Genomic DNA, 17,741 nt, shown 5'->3' on the forward strand with positions numbered 1-17,741 from the left:
TGTCTGTAGTTTTCTTTTCTTATGGTGTCTTTGGCTTTGGTATCAGGGCAAAGAATGAGTTAGGAAGTGTTCCCTCCTCCTTAATATTTTTGAAGGAGTTTGAGGAGAATTTGTGTGAATTCTTCTTTAAATGTTCGGTAGAATTCAAAATTGAAGCCATGTTCCTGGACTTTTCTTTTTTGGGGAGGTTTTCAATTACTGATTCAGTTTCCTTACTATTTATAGGTCTATTCAGATATTCTATTTCTTTGAGGTTTAATTTTGATATGTTTTGTGTTTCTAAAAATTTTCCATTTCATCTAGGTTATCCAATTTGTTGGTGTGTTATTTTCAATTTTTTCATAGTATTCTCAGAATTTTTAAAAATTTCTGTAGAATAGGTAGTAATGCCCCTACTTTCATTTCTGATTTTAGTTATTTGAGACGTCTCTCTCTTTTTCTTACTCAGTCTAGCTAAAGGCTTGTCAATTTTGTTAATCTCTTTGAAGATGACATTATATTATATTATGTTATAATTATGTCATGCTATATTATTATATTATGTTATCTTACTATATAATACTATATTGATTAGATATATTATATTTTGGTTTCATTGATTTTCTCTCTTTTTTCTATTTTCTATTTATTTATCTGGGCTTTAATCTTTATGGTTTTCTTTCTTCTGCTAGCTGCACTCTCCTTTGGTGTCTCTTTACATGGAATATCTTTTTCCATCCTTTCACTGTCATATCTGTGCCTTTGGATCTAAAATGAGTCTTCTGTAGTGTGCATATAGTTGTTTCTTTTTTTAACCCATTCTGTCAATCTCTATCTTTTGATTGGAGAATTGTATCCATTTACATTAAAGTAATTACTCATGTGGAGGGACTACTCTATCATTTTCCTATTTGTTTTCTGTATGCCTTACAGTTTTTTTTGTCCTTTATTTCCTGAATTACTGTCTTCTTTTGTGTTTAGTTGATTTTTTGTAGTGAAGCATTTTAATTCCCTTCTCACTTCCTTTTGTGCATACTCTATATAACTATTTTCTTTCTGGTTATCATGGAAATTACATTTAACATCCTAAAGTTATAACACTCTCATTTGAATTTATGCCAGATAAACTTCAGTAGCATACAAAAATCGCTCCTGTATAGCTCCATTCCCACATCCTTTCAGTTAAGTCACAAATTACATCTTTATTCATTGTGGGTCCCAAAACATATATGAATAGTTACTTTTTATGCATTTGTCTTTTAAATCACATAGAAAATAAAAAGTGGAATTACAAACCAAAATCACAATAATACTAGCTTTGATACTTGTTCATATATTTACCTTTAGCAGAGATCATTATTTCTTCTTACAGATTCTATTTACTTTCTGGTGTTCTTTCATTTTAACCAGAAGTACTGCCTTTAGCATTTCTCGTGGGAGAGGTCTAGTGGTAATGAACTCCCTCAGCTTTTGTTTATCCAGGAATGACTTAATTTCTCCCTCACTTTTGAAGGGCAGTTTTGCCTGATATAGTATTCTTGGTGGATAGTTTATTTCTTTCAGTACTTTGAATATATCAACTGGGTGGATATTTAACTTTTCTGAGCTTCCACTTCTGCCTACCTGAAATCAAATAATCATATATACTTTATTGCTGGTGAGGCAACACTTTGGAAACTTGGTAGGTATTTGATAAATCATAGCAGGTGTAATTTATAGTTTCAGGTGAGGAAATTGAGGCCCAGAGTCCTGACTTGCCCCAGGTCACACAGCCAATGTGGAAGAAGAAATTGGGGCTTGAGGGGGGTCTTCAGTGGGGTCTTCTGCCTACTGCTCACCATACCCCACTGTCTCGGAGGCCCCACATCATCTAATGAGCATTTCTGATGTTCCAGGGCCTGGCCATCCTGAACAATGCTGTTCACCCTGTACATCTGTCTCCTCTGGCTGTCTACCAGTGGGCTCTGGACCATCCAGGCTAAGGACCCTGACACTGACATGAGCATGAGGAACCCTCACCGGCACTTGGCTCCAAACAATGTTGACTTTGCCTTTAGCCTGTATAAGCACTTAGTGGCCTCAGCTCCGGGCAAGAATGTCTTCATCTCCCCTGTGAGCATCTCCACAGCCTTGGCTATGCTGTCCCTGGGCGCCAGAGGCTACACACGGGAGCAGCTTCTCCAAGGCCTGGGCTTCAACCTCACTGAGATGTCCGAAGCCGAGATCCACCAGGGCTTCCGGCATCTCCACCACCTCCTCAGGGAGTCAAACACCACCTTGGAAATGACCATGGGCAATGCCATGTTCCTTGACCACAGCCTGGAACTTCTGGAGTCATTCTCAGCAGACACCAAGCACTACTATGAGTTGGAGGCCTTGACTGCAGATTTCCAGGACTGGGCAGGAGCCAGTAGACAAATCAACGAGTATATCAAAAATAAGACGCAAGGGAAAATTGTGGACTTGTTCTCGGAGCAAGATAGCTCAGCCATGCTCATCCTGGTCAACTACATCTTCTTTAAAGGTACCCCTCACCCATCCTATTCTGACAAGGCCCCATCTACTGTTGCCAAGGATAGTAAAAACCATCAAAATTAAGGGTGTACTCTTGATACTATTAGAAAGGTGAAATTATATCATCCTTACCAAGGATCAAAATGACACCTAGTAGAGCAACTTGCCCAAGCCCTTGCAGGTTGTTTCAAGGCCCAAACATGTAACCATGAACAGTCTGGCTGCCTAGTGGTCTACAAATATTGGCCAAGTTCTGGCTGTGAGTCACGCACTTGGTCAGAGGCCGGAAATAGAGCCTAGAACCAGACAGACACAGCCGCCACCCTCAGGAACTTCCAGACGGCCCATGAGCCTTCCTGCATGCACTTTCCGAGCCAGCTCCAGCCAAGACCCCTCTCAGCCAAACCACAGCCCCACCTCACCAGTTCAGAGCAAAGTTTTCCAAAATGCCTGTCCATAAAAATCACCACGGAGACCTGTTAAAATTACAGATTCCAGAGCCCACACCAGATCTACTAGAGCAAAACTGATGCAAGAATGTCCTAGAATGTGTATTTTTAACAAGGCCCCCTCCCCCAGTCGTTTTGAGGAGCAGGTAATTTGAGGATATATTATCCTCGAGAATGAAATCTACAGTCCTTAGTCTACAGCAGTGGTCCTCAACCCAGGGTGATTCCCACCCCCATCCACCCTCAGGGACATTTGGCAATGTCTAGAGACATTGTGAGTTGTAACAACTGGGGGTGGGGTGGGGTGTGCCACTGGCATCTTGTGGGTAGAGGCGAAGGAGAATGCTCAACGTCCTACAATGCACAGAACAGCCCCCCACAGTGATATCTGCCTCCAAATGGCTAGAGTCCCAAGGTTGAGAAATCATCTGCTGCTTCTGCCTTGTCCAGACTCAGGTCTCAACATTTTCCCCTATACAAGTTCCCAATACACAGCAGACACACACACACACACACACACACACACACACACACAATATCCAATCACACCAAATTCCTTTCATGTCTTTGAGCATGACTATCCCCTTGGAAGTCTGTATTAGTTCCCTATTGCCACTGTGACAAATTGCCACAAACTTGGTGGCTTAAAACAGCACCAATTTATTACCTTACAATTCTGGATGTCAGAAGTCCAAAAAGGGCCACTCTGGGTTAAAGTCAAGGTGATGCCAGGGTGTGTTCCTTCTGGAGGCTCTAGGGGAGGATCTGTTCCAGCCTGTAGAAGCTACCTGCGTTCCTTGGCTTGAGGCCCCCTTCCCTCTTCAGAGCTAGTAATCGCATTGCTCTGACCTCTACTTCCATCACTTCTTCTTTCTGACTCTGACCCTCCTGCCATCCTCTTTTACTTTTAAGGATGCTTGTGATTACAGTGGGCCCACCTGGATAATCCAGAAAATTCTCCTCAACTCAAAGTCAGTTGATTAGCAGCCTTAATTTCCTCTTGCCATGTAACATAACATATTCACAGGTTGCAAGGATTAGGACATCCTTGGGGTGGGAGGGCATTCTGCCTGACACAAGGCCCATGCCCATTCTGTCCCCTGAGCCCTCCCTCAACTTGTCTGACTGCCTAAAACTTCTACCCACCCTTCAAATCTTGGCTCAAAAGTCACCACCTCCATGAAGCCTCCCCTGATTCTCTCCAGCAAATCTTTGTTTCTCATATGCATCCTCTGCAGTTTGCCCACACCCAATTTTAATAAGCATCTTGTTAGAATGTGTAAACCTGGACCCAAGTGGTTCAGTTTCAATTAAGTAGTCATATACAAAGAACTGCAGGTAAAACAGCCAAAAAATAAAGTATAATATTTAATGTGTTTCTCAACAACATAAAGATTATCCCATATGCCCATTTCTCTCCTCCCCAGCTCTCACTCAGGGCCCCCCATTAGCCAACTGGACTCATTCCCTCCCCCAGGTCTTTATTACCTGGACAGACTTAGCATCTTGGTGAGCTGTCCTCCTGCCTCTTGGTCTTTCTCTGTCTATTCTCCAACACAAGTCTGGGAACCCACCTGGCAAAGGCTTCCCTTCTTGGATGGTAGTGAGGGTGAGAGACTGACCAGCAAAGGCAGCATTTTCTTTTTTCTCCCACTTTATTGAGATATAAATGACTTATCATGTAAGCTTAAGGTATACAATGGGATGATTTGATATATATATATATATCAATATATATATGGTGAGATGATTACCCAGATAAGGTTAGTTAACACATCCATCACCTCACAGTTACCTTTGAGTGTTGGGGCCAGGGGGGTGAGGATTTTTAATATCTGCTCTCTTAGCAACTTTTAGGTATATGATACAGTATTATTAACTGTAGTACCATGCTGTGCATTAGATTCCCCAGAACTTATTCATCTTATAACTGGAAGTTTGTACCTTTGACCACCTTTACCCACTTCTCCGAACCTCCTACCCCATCATTCTTTTCTCTGTTTCTATAAACTCTGTATTTTTAGATTCCATATATAAGTGAGGGCGTACAGTATTTGTCTTTCTCTGTCTGCCTTATTTCACGTAGCATAATGCCCTCAAGGTTCATCCATGTTGCTGCAAATGGCAGGATTCTCTTCTTTTTATGGCTTAGTAATATTCCATTTGGGGTGTGTGTGTGTGTGTACATATACACACACTTTTCTTTATCCATTCATCTACTGATGGACACTTGATTGTTTCCACATCTTGGCTATTGTGAATAATGCTGCAATGAACATGGGAGTGCAGATATCTCTTTAGTATAGTGGGTTCATTTCCTTCTGATATATACCTAGAAGTGGAATTGCTGGAGCATATGGTAGTTCTATTTTTAATTTTTTGAGGAACCTCCATACTGTTCTCCATAATGGCTGCACCAATTTACATTCCCACCAATGGTGCACGAGGGTGCCCTTTTCTTCACATCCTTGCTGGCAATTGTTTTCTCTTTTCTTTTTGATAATAGCCATTCTGATAGATGTGAAGTGCTATTGTGGTTTTAATTTGCATTTCCTTGATGATTTGTGATTTTGAGCACCTTTTCTTGTACTTTTGTACATTTGTACATCTTCTTTGGAAAAAAGATGTACATTTGTACATCTTCTTTGGAAAAAAAACCTTTTCAAGTCCTCTGCCCATTTTTTAAGTTGATTATTTGGGGCTTTTTTTTTTTTTTTTTTTTTTTTTGCTATTGAGGTTGTATGAGTTCCTTATATATTTTTGGATATTACCCCCTTATCAAATTTATGTTTCGCAAATATTTTCTTCCATTCCATAGGTTGCCTTTTCACTTTATTGATTATATCCTTTGCTGTGCAGAAGCTTTTTAGTTTGATGTGAATCCACTTGTTTATTTTTCCTTCTGTTGCTTATGCCTTTGGTGTCATATTCAAAAAACAAATCATAGCTAAGACTAATATCAAAGAGTTCCTTTTTCCCTCCATTTTCTTCTAGGAGTTTTATGGTTTCAGGTCTTATGTTTAAGTCTTTAACGTATTTCAAGTTAGTTTTTGTGAATGATGTAAGATAGGGGTCCAGTTTCATTTTTTTGCATGTGAATATCCAGTTTTCTCAGCACCATTTATTGAAGAGGTTATCTTTTCCCCACTCAGTATTCTTGGTTCCCCTGTCATATCTTCGTTGACTATATAGGGGAGGGGTTATATGTAGGCTTTCAATTCTGTTCCATTGGTCTATGTGTCTGTCCTTATGCCTGTACCATACTGTTTGATTACTATAGCTTTATAATACAGTTTGAAATCAGGAGGTGTGATGCCTCCAGCTATGTTCTTTCTCAAGATGGCTTTGGCTATTTAAGATCTTCTGTGGTCCCACACAAAAGGCAATATTCTTTACACCTGACCCTGGGGGGCCAAGGAGTCAGGGAATGTTTGCCTGGAAATGTTTCTGGATGCTCCCATGAATTCTCCAGGCCATCTCTCCCACTAGACTATTCACTCTTGTGCATGGCATCCTCATCTCTTTGGGAGGTCAGTGCATTTGCATAGTGCTTGGCAAATGGAAGTAACTCCAAAGTGGTTGCATAGAGGTTCTGGTAACACAGTCTGGGGAGAAGAGCACAGAAAACCCAGAGAGAGAGAGAGAGGGCCCTCCTGAGCCTGCGAGGAGCCTGAGCAGGGGCTGGCAGGACAGGGGCTGGCAGGGTGTCATTTGGCGCACTGCTTTGCTCTCACAGTTTCTAAGCATTCTCATGACCACAGTGGAGCTGAGCTGATGGGAAACAGTAGTTCCTGGTAATAAAATCAGAGAGGATTTGAACATTTGAATGCAGGAACAAACATTGACAGGAGTGTGGGCTGCCTGTTTGTACACAGATTTCCTGTGATCAGGAAAAGCTAAATAACAAGCCCTGTTTAAGCTGAGAGATACTCTGAAATGTTTCCAGCACGCCAGGATAATAAATAGAAATGAAGAATGGTGTGGCTCTCGTCACTAAACTTAGGACACGTACAGTGTCCCTGGCATGTTCCTTATTTAGTGGACTGTCTTGACAGCTCCTTTTTTTGGAGAATATTAGAAATATTGATAAAAGATTTTCCAGGGACTCATCCTGCTCTCTCCAATTTCCCTTCATAAACTCTTAGGTTTCTGTACCGTAAGTTCTCCTAACTCAAGAATTTTCAACAACAAAAAAATCCCTTAAAGTAGAGGTTAGATCCCATTCTGTATTTGGTTTTCTGCCAAACCAAATATACATTGGTAGTTCTAATACCAATACCAAATAAACAAATATACATCTGGATATACATTATACTTGCTTCTAGAAAAGAAATACTCAGTAAAAAGCACACAGCAAACTTCTAAGGATGAAAAACCTAGCACTGAAAAATATTTTATCTACATTTTTTTGGTTTTGAGTTGGACAAGTTAGCCACAAAGCACTCCCCCCTTCAATTCTGAGGACCCCAGACTTCCTTTAGAAGATGGTTTGAGAACCCGCAAATTATCTCACTTGCTGTGAGACAGCCTCAGTCATTAGGGATGGACCAGGCACAGCCCCTGGGTCTCCACGCTCCACATCCATTGCTCTTTTCCCTACATCCTCTGGTCACTGCCCATGGTCACCCTTAGTAACCCTTCCAGGGGGTTGAGGCTGGCTCAGAACCAAGAGTTCTGGCTTCATGGTCCAGAGATCCCACAGACAGAGGGATAGAGAAATGTCTGCCTGTGGCTATGCTCTGGCCACTTTCAGGCAGCCTCAGTTGGGAAACAGTGACCTCACAAGGGCTTCTGGGCTGGAGGTCAAGGGCAGCCAGGACACTCAGGACCTGCTGGACTCAGGGTCCTCAGTCATCTCCAGACCTGGGGAGACTTAACCTAGAGCAGATGAGGCCCCGGTGAGACTCAATCCATATCTAAATATCCAAAGATCTATCACTTATAAGAGGACTCCGGAATAAACTCAAGGGCCAAAGAGGCTCAGTCGGCAGGCATTACAATCAGGCAGGCTTTGGCTTCATCTAAGGAGCAGTTGCCTTCCCTTCAGCACTGACCAGTAGTGGAAAGTCCCATCTGTTAGGTAGTGGGTTCCCCATCACAAGGGGAACAAACGTTGCATAATGACATCATGGAACGTGGTGGAGTGGAGTCGGGTCTAGCTGTGGTGGGAGTCTGTAACCTTGAAGGACTCATCTCGCCCTGATTCTGCCTCTGGGAAATGTACTGTGGCCCTCAGGGCCACTCGGGAGGCAAGGAGCCTCCTGCAAGAAAGTGGGTACATTTGACTGGGCGGCCAAACTGCCTGCTGGGCTTCTGTCGCCACACATCAGGGGGTGGGGATGGAATGGATGGTCGGTTCCCCAGCACCACCTCCAGAGCCCTCCAGTCCAGAAGCCACACCAGGGCGGGGGCAACAAGACCAAGTCTGAATCCTACTGAATCCTACTCCCAAATCCTAGGGCCAGCATTCTCTGTTCTCTCCCTCTTTCCATTTTTAGAGGTCAGTCTCAGACACCGTGCTAATCCTCAAGCCATCCCAAAGGGTAGAGGATGGAACAGGCTTTAAACCTCTGGGAATTTCATATCTTAGCAAATTCCAGCAGCTCTGGTGGGGAACTTCCAGGTTGAGGGAGGCCACTGTGTAACTTGCTTGGCGGTCACCCCTGGCCCTCTGCTGCCACCCAAGTTGCGTTTTCCTCCTGTTGTCACAGGTCTGTCTCCTCCCCTCCCCCTCCCCCCTCTTCCCAGGCACGTGGGCACACTCCTTCCACCTGGAAAGCACCAGGGAAGATAACTTCTACGTGAATGACACGACCACGGTGAAGGTGCCCATGATGTTCCAGTCGAGCACCGTCAAGTACCTGAACGACTCGGTGCTCCCCTGCCAGCTGGTACAGCTGGACTACACAGGCAACGAGACCGTCTTCTTTGTCCTCCCGGTCAAGGGGAAGATGGACACGGTCATTGCCATGCTGAGCCGGGACACCATTCAGAGGTGGTCCAAGTCCCTGACCAACAGGTAAGCCCTCCAGCCAGCTGTGTTGATTTCTGCAGTTGGACGTGTCCCCAGAAAGTGGGGCAAGTGGAAAAGGGGTGCACCTGGCCGTCCTTCCTCCCCCAGACTCGCCTTCCAGGGCTCATTATTTTCCTGTCTGCTGGGTCCTCTGATCTAGAGGTCACACTTATTTATCTTTCTGTCGATTAACACTGAGCTATTGATACTTTGGGGCATTCCACCAAGTGAGGTCCTCCTTCCCCAGCAGGTTGATAGCCACCCTCTGTATTATCACATCTTTCATCTTTTTCTTAAGCTGAATTCAACCATCACCCAGCCCGCACTGATCCATTTTATTATATTGCTTACCTGAGACCAAGCACCGCTAAAGATTCCTGGGAGACCAGAAAAAGATATAATGAAAATGACCACTGTATGACCACTGTAATGACCCTGGAACCAACGCAAGGCCTACAAATGGTTAAGTCACTCAGGGAATCTAATGCTTCTTCCATCAATCAATCAGTAAATAAGTAAGAAAGTAAGGACATAAGTACGTAATAAACTCATTTTCCCAGGACCCTCTGAGCTAGAGGGGAATCAAAATTAGAGTCAAGCTTGTGTCCAGCTCTGATCCTCACGTTGGAGGAGGGAGCAGATGTTCCTGAGAAGATGGTCCTCACTCTTGGGAGATTAGAGTTCTGTCTGTGAAGGAGCCAACCAACATGGGAGCTGGGTGGCGGGGTGCAGACTCAAAGGGAAGAGGGCTGCAGGGGAAGGAGTCAGCACTTGGATCTAGAGGCGCTCAGGAAGCCTCGTGGGCCAGGCACCATGTCATTCATTCATTCATTCATTCATTCTATATATATACGGAAGCAATTGCTATGCACCATGCACTAGGCTCAGCAGAAGGGATACACTCTAGAGCAGAAAACGGATTCTGGTGGAATTAATAGTGGTACAATGTCATAAGCTCTGTCAGAGCAAGACAGGGAAGGAGACGCATAATGTGTACAGTTTGAGGGAGGGTGGGACGCCGGACTCTAACCCAGAGGAATGGAGAAAGGGCTGCAGAGCAGATTGCTTTCACTTTGAACTGTGCCTTAAGCCTGAGTAGAAGTTCAGAAAGTGCCAACCTCCCCGAGAGTATGCATGGAAGAGGAAATGGCACCAGTCAAGTCAGGGAGGCCATTTGCCAGCTTTTCAGGTCAACCGTCCCACTCCACTTCACTCCCACCCCTCGAAGGGAACCTGTAATTCAGATACAGTGCCACCACGTAGTGACAATGCGCTGTGATTCAAATTCTGAACCCTAGTGTGTTGAAAATAAGGCGAAGGATACCCCTTCTCTTTACTCCAAAAATAATCTCTTCACTAAAATACTTAAACAACATTAGTCAGTAACTCGTACCATTTTCTTCTAGATTTTTTAAAAACACATTCAAGGTACAACTTTGCACCTTTAGACATCATGAGTTCTCTTCTTCATCCCAGCGCTGTGGCCTACGGCTCACCTGCACGCTTGCGCGGCCCCTTCTCCCTCCTCACCCCTCCCAGCACCACCACGCCCTTCCCCACCAGGCTCTCCGGTGCATCCGAGCTCAGCATCCTTCAGGGCCCAGATGACACCCCACCTCCCCCGGCAGCGTCTGGGTCCCACTCACGGGGCGCTCTCGCGAGAGCCTCCCTCTCAGTCCCCTTGCTCCGCCGTCCCCTCACTGCTGCCCGCGCAGGTCATGGGGCAGCTCTCCGAGTTGGGGCGGTGGGGCTCCAATTTAACTAGTCCTGGTTTCTTCACGGTCCTGCTGCTTCCCAGCGGTGTGACTTTGGGGAAATTCCTCAGCATTTTTTTTTTTTTTTTTTTTTTTTTTTTTTTTTTTGTGGTACTTGGGCCTCTCACTGTTGTGGCCTCTCCCTTCGCGGAGCACAGGCTCCGGACGCGCAGGCTCAGCGGCCGTGGCTCACAGGTCCAGCCGCTCCGCGGCATGTGGGATCTTCCCGGACCGGTGCACGAACCCGTGTCCCCTGCATCGGCAGGCGGACTCTCAACCACTGCGCCACCAGGGAAAGCCCCTCAGCTTTTTTTTGTTTCAGTCTCTCAATCTGGAAGTTAAAGATGATGACTCCAGTTTGTAAGGTTGTGTGTGCCTGCTCGGATTAGACGAGATAAAGGAGGTCAGGAAGGTCAGCCAAATGCTGGGTATGGGTCGGCCTCCCTTACCTTCTGTTGCCATTTCCCATCTAGAGAAGTCATACGCCCCACTGGCCTTGGATTCCTCCTCACTTCCACCGGGTTGCCAGCCTCCAGACCTCCCCAGAGCAGCTTGTGCTCAAGTACAGAGGTCTCATGCCTTCCCTCCACCCTCTGGAAAGCCGGTGCCCTATCACTGACTTGAGGGTTCAGGCATCTTCTCTCTCCCTTGCTGTGTAGATGAGGACTAGCACAGAGCGGGACAGGACTTGGCTAAAGCCACACAGCATTAGTGGCCTGGCTGAGGCCAGGACCCCTGTTCCCAGCTGCATGTTCCCTCCACTCCTCCACTTCTGCCAGGGGGTGCTTGGGGGACCACAGGACTTCTTGTTTTTTCTCTTTTTAAATTGAAGTATAATTGATTTACAATACTGTGTTAGTTTCAGGTGTACAGCAAAGTGATTCTGTTATATATATATATATCCTTTTTTTCATTATTTTTCATTATAGGTTATTACAAGATAATGAATACAGTTCCCTGTGCTTGTCCCCCATAAATCCTTGTTGTTTATCTATTTTATGTATGGTAGTGTGTATCTGTTAATCCCATACTCCTACTTTATCCCTCCCGCCTCTTCCCTTTCGTAGCTATGTTTGTTTTCTATGTCTGTGTTCTCTTTCTGTCTTGTAAATGAGTTCATTTGTATTATTTTTTAAATTCCACATATGTAATATCATATAACATTTGTCTTTCACTGTCTGACTTACTGCACTTAGTATGATATTCTCTAGGTCCAAGCATATTGCTGCAAATGGCATTATTTCATTCTTTTTTATGGCTGACTAATATTCCATTGTGTGTGTATGTATACATATATATATATATATATATATATATATATATATATATGCCACATCTTCTTTATCCATTCATCTGTTGATGGATACTTAGGTTCCTTCCATGTCTTGGTTATTGTAAATAGTGCTGCTGTGAACATTGGGGTGCATGTATCTTTTTTGAATTAGAGTTTTCATCTTTTCTGGATATATGTCCAGGAGTGGGATTGCTGGATCATACAGTAACTCTATTTTTAGTTTTTTAAGGAACCTCCATACTGTTTTCCATAGTGGCTGCACCAATTTACATTCCCACCAACACTGTAGGAGGGTTCCCTTTTCTCCACACCCTCTCCAGCATTTATTATTTGTAGACTTTTTAATGATGGCCATTCTGACTGGTGTAAGGTGATACCTCATTGTAGTTTTGGCTTGTATTTCTCTAATAATTAGTGATATTGAGCATCTTTTCACGTACCTCTTGGCCATTTGTATGTCTTCTTTGGAGAAATGTCTATTTAGGTCTTCTCCCCATTTTTTGATTGGGTTGTTTAGTTTTTTGATATTGAGTTGTTTGACCTGCTTGCATATTTTGGAAATTAAGCCCTTGTCAGTAGCATCATTTGCAAATATTTTCTCCAGTCCATAGGTTGTCTTTTTGTTTTGTTTATGGTTTTAACCACTGTGCAAAAGCTTATAAGTTTGATTCAGTTCCATTTGTTTATTTTTGCTTTTATTTCTTTTGCCCACAAGGACTTCTTTAGGTATTCTTTGCTTCAGTGTCTGGTAGTTTAGCTGGATCAGGTGGAATCAGCTCAAAGAAAGAGCTGAGAAGAAAGGACTTTGCAATTCAGAGACCCAGAGAGGAAGATGCCTGTGTGATGGAGGGAGAGGCAGATCCTGCTTCTTGTTCTGTTCCTTCCCCTGTCCTGAAAGAGCTGGGAGGTCTGGCTGGGAGGCAGGGTCTGGAGGGATCACACGGGAAATGGGAATCTGGCTGGCCGGGCCCAGCCCTGGGGAAGTCTAACCCCATCTGCTTACCCCGAGCAGCCTGGTGGACCTGTACATCCCGAAGGTCTCCATTTCCGGAGGCTACGACCTCGGGGGCATCATGGGGGACATGGGCATTGCAGACTTGCTCAACAACCGGGCACATTTCTCAGGCATCACCCAAGAGGCCCTGCCGAAGCTGTCAAAGGTAGGGGTCTCTAGAGCCCATCCTTCTTTTCCCCCCAAATTCACAATACAAATAATAATAAGCAACATGGAGCCCATTCATGAATAGGCTTCTAGGCCCCAGGCTGAGAGGTCTTGTCCAAGCCCCTAGTTTTACAACAGGCTAAATGAAAGCTCAGCAAGAACTTGATGTCCCCAAGGTCACAGAGGAAGCTAGTGACAAGGGGGCACCACAGCTCAGGCGTCCACCGTTCTGCCAGGCCACACAGAGGGGGCACTGTGGAAGACAAAGTCATCATGGCAGGGCTGTGAGCAGCCCCCAGCAAAGAGGAAATGTCTGTGTGAGATCACACTGAATGTTCTATCCAATGACGGTCTTTATCTCCATCCTTCAGCTTTATGTTCTGTTATTCATTCATTCAGAAAATATTTACTGAACATGTTCTATGTGCCCCAAACTGTGCTAGACACTGGGTATGCCTCAGACGTGGCCCTGCCCTCACAGGATCTTACAGTCCTGTGGGTGACAAAACAGGAGAGGGGACAGGAGAAAGCTGTGGTGGCAGCAGCCCCCTCCCTCGTGCACATGGACTTTGACCATCATGATGTCGGCACACAGTATGTGCTCAATAAAATGCCTGTGTGTGAAGCAGTCAGTCAAACAGCTACCTCCTTATGAGGTGGGTGTTACCCTAGTTTCTCAGGTCACAGAGCTAGTAAATAGCCTGACATTTGACTCAAAACCTCATATTCCCAGAACGCATTGCAGGGGTTCCTAGCCCCGCTGAGCTTCTCCCTAGCCTATTTACAGAGCATTCTGAGCCTCTGATTCCCTGCTGCTCCGTCAATGAGAGTCCTGTCCCATAGGTGCTGTTATTTAATCAGCCAGTTCTGACCTTTCCAAGGCTTTTGATGCAAGCTACTCAAGCGTTTTACTGACTTGAGAATATCTTCTAATTTTGATCAAAACAAAGGATGTTTCAGCAGGCAAAAATGAGCCTTTTCCCTACAGAGTGGGCACAAGCATTTTGCATAAATTGAACCCTCTCAATTCCTGGCAGAGTGGAGAGGGAGCGAAGTGTCCCTCCACCAGCCCAGGACCCGGTAAGGGGAGCCCGATATGGATGCTGAAGTCCAGTTTCAGTCCCAAGTCCCTTGCTCTCCATGGGTCGGCTCCAGCTGCCCACTCTCTAGGGAGAAAGTCTAAGTGTGGCCTGGGTTCCGGAGGTGGACAGACCCCAGCGCTAGTCCTGGGACTGCCACGTAGATGAGGAGCCAGCCAGTGACCTTCTCTGAGCCTCAGCTTCGCCATCCAGAAAACTGAGAGTGGGAGGAGTCGAAGCCAAGAGGCTCGGAAAGCTCCGCCCACGCAGCAGGTGCTCATCCTCCACGCTCTGTCTGTTCCCACCAGGTGGTCCATAAGGCCACGCTGCAACTGGATGAGAGGGGCGTGGAGGCAGCCGCCCGCACCCAGGTCCACTGGAACTCGGCGCCCGAGCCTCTCACAATCCGCTTCGACCGGCCCTTTGTTGTCATGATCTTCGATGACTTCACGTGGAGCAGCCTCTTCCTGGGCAAGGTTGTGAATCCGACCTAAGGGGACGCCGCCTGGAGCCACAGCGTGTCTGACTCGGGCACCAGGGACCCCACAGAAAGGAGTGAGAGGTTCCCCCCAATCCTCCCCCGGTTCCCCTCTTGTAATAAATAACTGTCATTGCGACTGGTGACAAGTGTGGTTGAAGGGGAAGAGTGGGAAGATTGATAAGACTTGAATAACATCAATATAATATTGTACCAGTATAATTTCCTAGTTTTGATCATGGTCCTAGGGTTATGTGATGTATGGAAGCACAGTGAAAGGTATATGGAAGCACTATTATTTTTGTAAATTTTTGTAAGTTTGAAATTATTTCCAAGTAGGAACTTGAAAAGAAGGAATCACACAAACCAAAACACAACAGAAAACACACACACACACACACACACACACACCAGAAAGATGTTTTTAAAGTGTTAGGATGGAAATGTCATATCTTTCAAAAAGCAAAAAACCAAACAAAAAATTCCTTCAAAAATGAAGGCAAAATAAAGTTTGTTTTTTTTTCAGACAAACAAGAGCTGAGGAGGCTTATCATCTTCACTAAAGACTTTTTTAAAGTAGTTCTTTATGGAGAAACAAGATGATTCTAGATGGACACACAAAAGAATGAAGAGCACTGGAAAGAGTAAATATATGGGCAAAGATAAAATATTTTTAAATATATTTCAAGTATAATTAACTGTTTAAAGCAAAAATAGTTATCGATTTATTGCTTTTCGACTCCAAATCCTCCCTTCATTGCTGCTCTGCAAAAACCAATCTGGACCTTTTTAAATAGTTTTACTGTGCCCCTGGGCATGATATTAAACTTTGTCAGTAGAGGGCGCTAGAGAAAGATTGCAGGAGGAAGAGACCTTATTCTCACAGCTCAGGACAAAAAGCATTAAATGAGATAAAAGAGAACCAGATGGATAGATAGATAAATAGATTACATAGGTGATAGGAAAATGATAGATAGATAGATGGATGGATAAGTAGAGAGAGAGATATTGATTATAGATAGAAAATAGATGATATATAGATAATTAGATGATAGATATAGCATATATCTTGAGAGAAAGGAATTGAGCAATACTTCCTTAAATATACATATTTATATGTTTCTAAAGTCAGCATCTTAATAAGAAAACACTAAATGCATTCCCACTACTGTAAGACAAGGCTACTCGTTTATATTCACTACCATTTCACATAGTCCTGGGGGTATTAGACAAAGCAATTAGACAAGAGAAAGTAGGGGCATAGAATTGTAAACTCTCTCTATTTGCAAATGACATGTAATATACTTGCATAACCCTAGCAAATCAATGATAAAACAAACTCAAACAATAAAGATTTCAGCAAGGTATCAGAATTTAGACTTAACATACAAAAGCAATGCCTCATATACACAAACAACAAGCAGTTAAAACACATAATGGAAGAGAAAACCCAATCACAACCAAAAGGATATAACACTTAGAAATAAACGAGAAATGTGCAGAATCTATATAGAGAAAATTATAAAATATTCCTTAAAAATGCAAAATTAGACTTGAACAAATGCAAAGATATTCCTTCTTGAATAAGATGCTCAACATCTTCTAGATATCAGTTTTCCCTAAGTTAATTTAATTGTATTCCAATAAAAATACTACCAATTTCTTTTTCTGGAGATATACAAGATAATACCAAAGTCCATATAGAAAAATAAGCATACAAGAGTAGTCGGAAAACACTGAAAAGAAAAAATGTCAGGGACAGGGGGTGGGGAAGATAGGGGAGTGGCCCGACCAGATGTTAAAGCATATGGCACAGATACTTCAATTAAATCTATGGTACTCAGATATGAATAGATAGGCAGACCAATGAAATATGTTAGAAAGTCTGGCAATAGACTCAAGTACAAAAGGAAATTTAATATTTGATAAAGGAAGACTTTTAAATTAATGTTATTGGGACAACTGGATAGCCATTTGAAAAACAGAAAGGGTAAAATTAGACCCATTCTTCACACCATACTTAAGAATAAACTAAGAATCAGAGATCTAAGTGAAAAAAAAAAACTATACAAGTACTAGAAGAAAACATGGGTAAATTCCTCTATAATTTAGGTGTAGAAAAAGGCTTTCCAACCATGACTCAAAGTTCAGATGAAATTTTTTAAAGAATTGAGAAATTTGACTATATAAAAATATTTTTTAATTGCATAGTAAAAATTCATAAGCAAAGTCAACAGAGGTAAAAACCTGAAAGAAGATATTTGCAAGGTATGCCACTGATAGAGGTAATATCCTTAATATGTGGTGTTTAAACATATGAAAATACATTTCACTTCACTGAATAATAAAAAAGGCAACTGAAAACTACACTGAGATACCATTTCCTATCCATTAGATTGGCAATAATGTAAAAGCTTCACAGGACACTCTATTGGTTGCATGGAAACAATCATTTTCATGGGTTGCTAGTGGGAATGCTGATGGGTCCTTGTAAAAAGAAACACAGGAAGGATAAACTAGACACTAATTAAATGGTTACCTGCAAGGGGAGGGGGAGAACAGAGTGGAAGAGATGGGGGTGGGGAATAGCACTTTTCTTCATGGAACTTTTTGTATGCTTTAGACTTTTAGAATAATGTTAATGTTCTATATACTCAAAAATAAAATTAAATGGACAAATGAGGAAAGCCCTAAAACCAAGTGAAAAGAAAACAAATGAATTCAAACATATTTCAAATGGATAATATAAGTATTCTGAAGGGGAGAAAAAGAATTATCCCAAGGAAATTTTCAACACGATGCTTGGACATTATGCCTCTAGGTTTAAGAATACAAGACTGCAGGGGCTTCCCTGGTGGCACAGTGGTTAAGAATCCGCCTGCCACTGCAGGGGACATGGGTTCAAGCCCTGGTCCGCGAAGATCCCTCATGCCGCGGAACAACTAAGCCCGTGCGCCACAACTACTGAGCCCACAAGCCACAACTACTGAAGCCTGCGCACCTAGAGCCTGTGCTCTGC

The 17,741-nt window shown here is 43.5% G+C and overlaps 1 protein-coding gene across 1 annotated transcript; it reads left to right on the forward strand.

The window, feature by feature from the left end:
* The first annotated feature begins 1,893 nt into the window (after positions 1–1,893).
* Positions 1,894–14,738, forward strand: SERPINA6 (serpin family A member 6). The gene is made up of 4 exons (XM_060097915.1): positions 1,894–2,503; positions 8,691–8,961; positions 13,016–13,163; positions 14,553–14,738. The coding sequence occupies exons 1-4, from the start codon at positions 1,894–1,896 to the stop codon at positions 14,736–14,738; spliced, it is 1,215 nt and encodes a 404-aa protein (XP_059953898.1).
* The last annotated feature ends 3,003 nt before the right edge of the window (positions 14,739–17,741 follow it).

The sequence above is a fragment of the Mesoplodon densirostris genome, chromosome 4 (genome assembly GCF_025265405.1).
Source record: "Mesoplodon densirostris isolate mMesDen1 chromosome 4, mMesDen1 primary haplotype, whole genome shotgun sequence".
In the NCBI taxonomy this organism is placed as follows: Eukaryota; Metazoa; Chordata; class Mammalia; order Artiodactyla; family Ziphiidae; genus Mesoplodon; species Mesoplodon densirostris.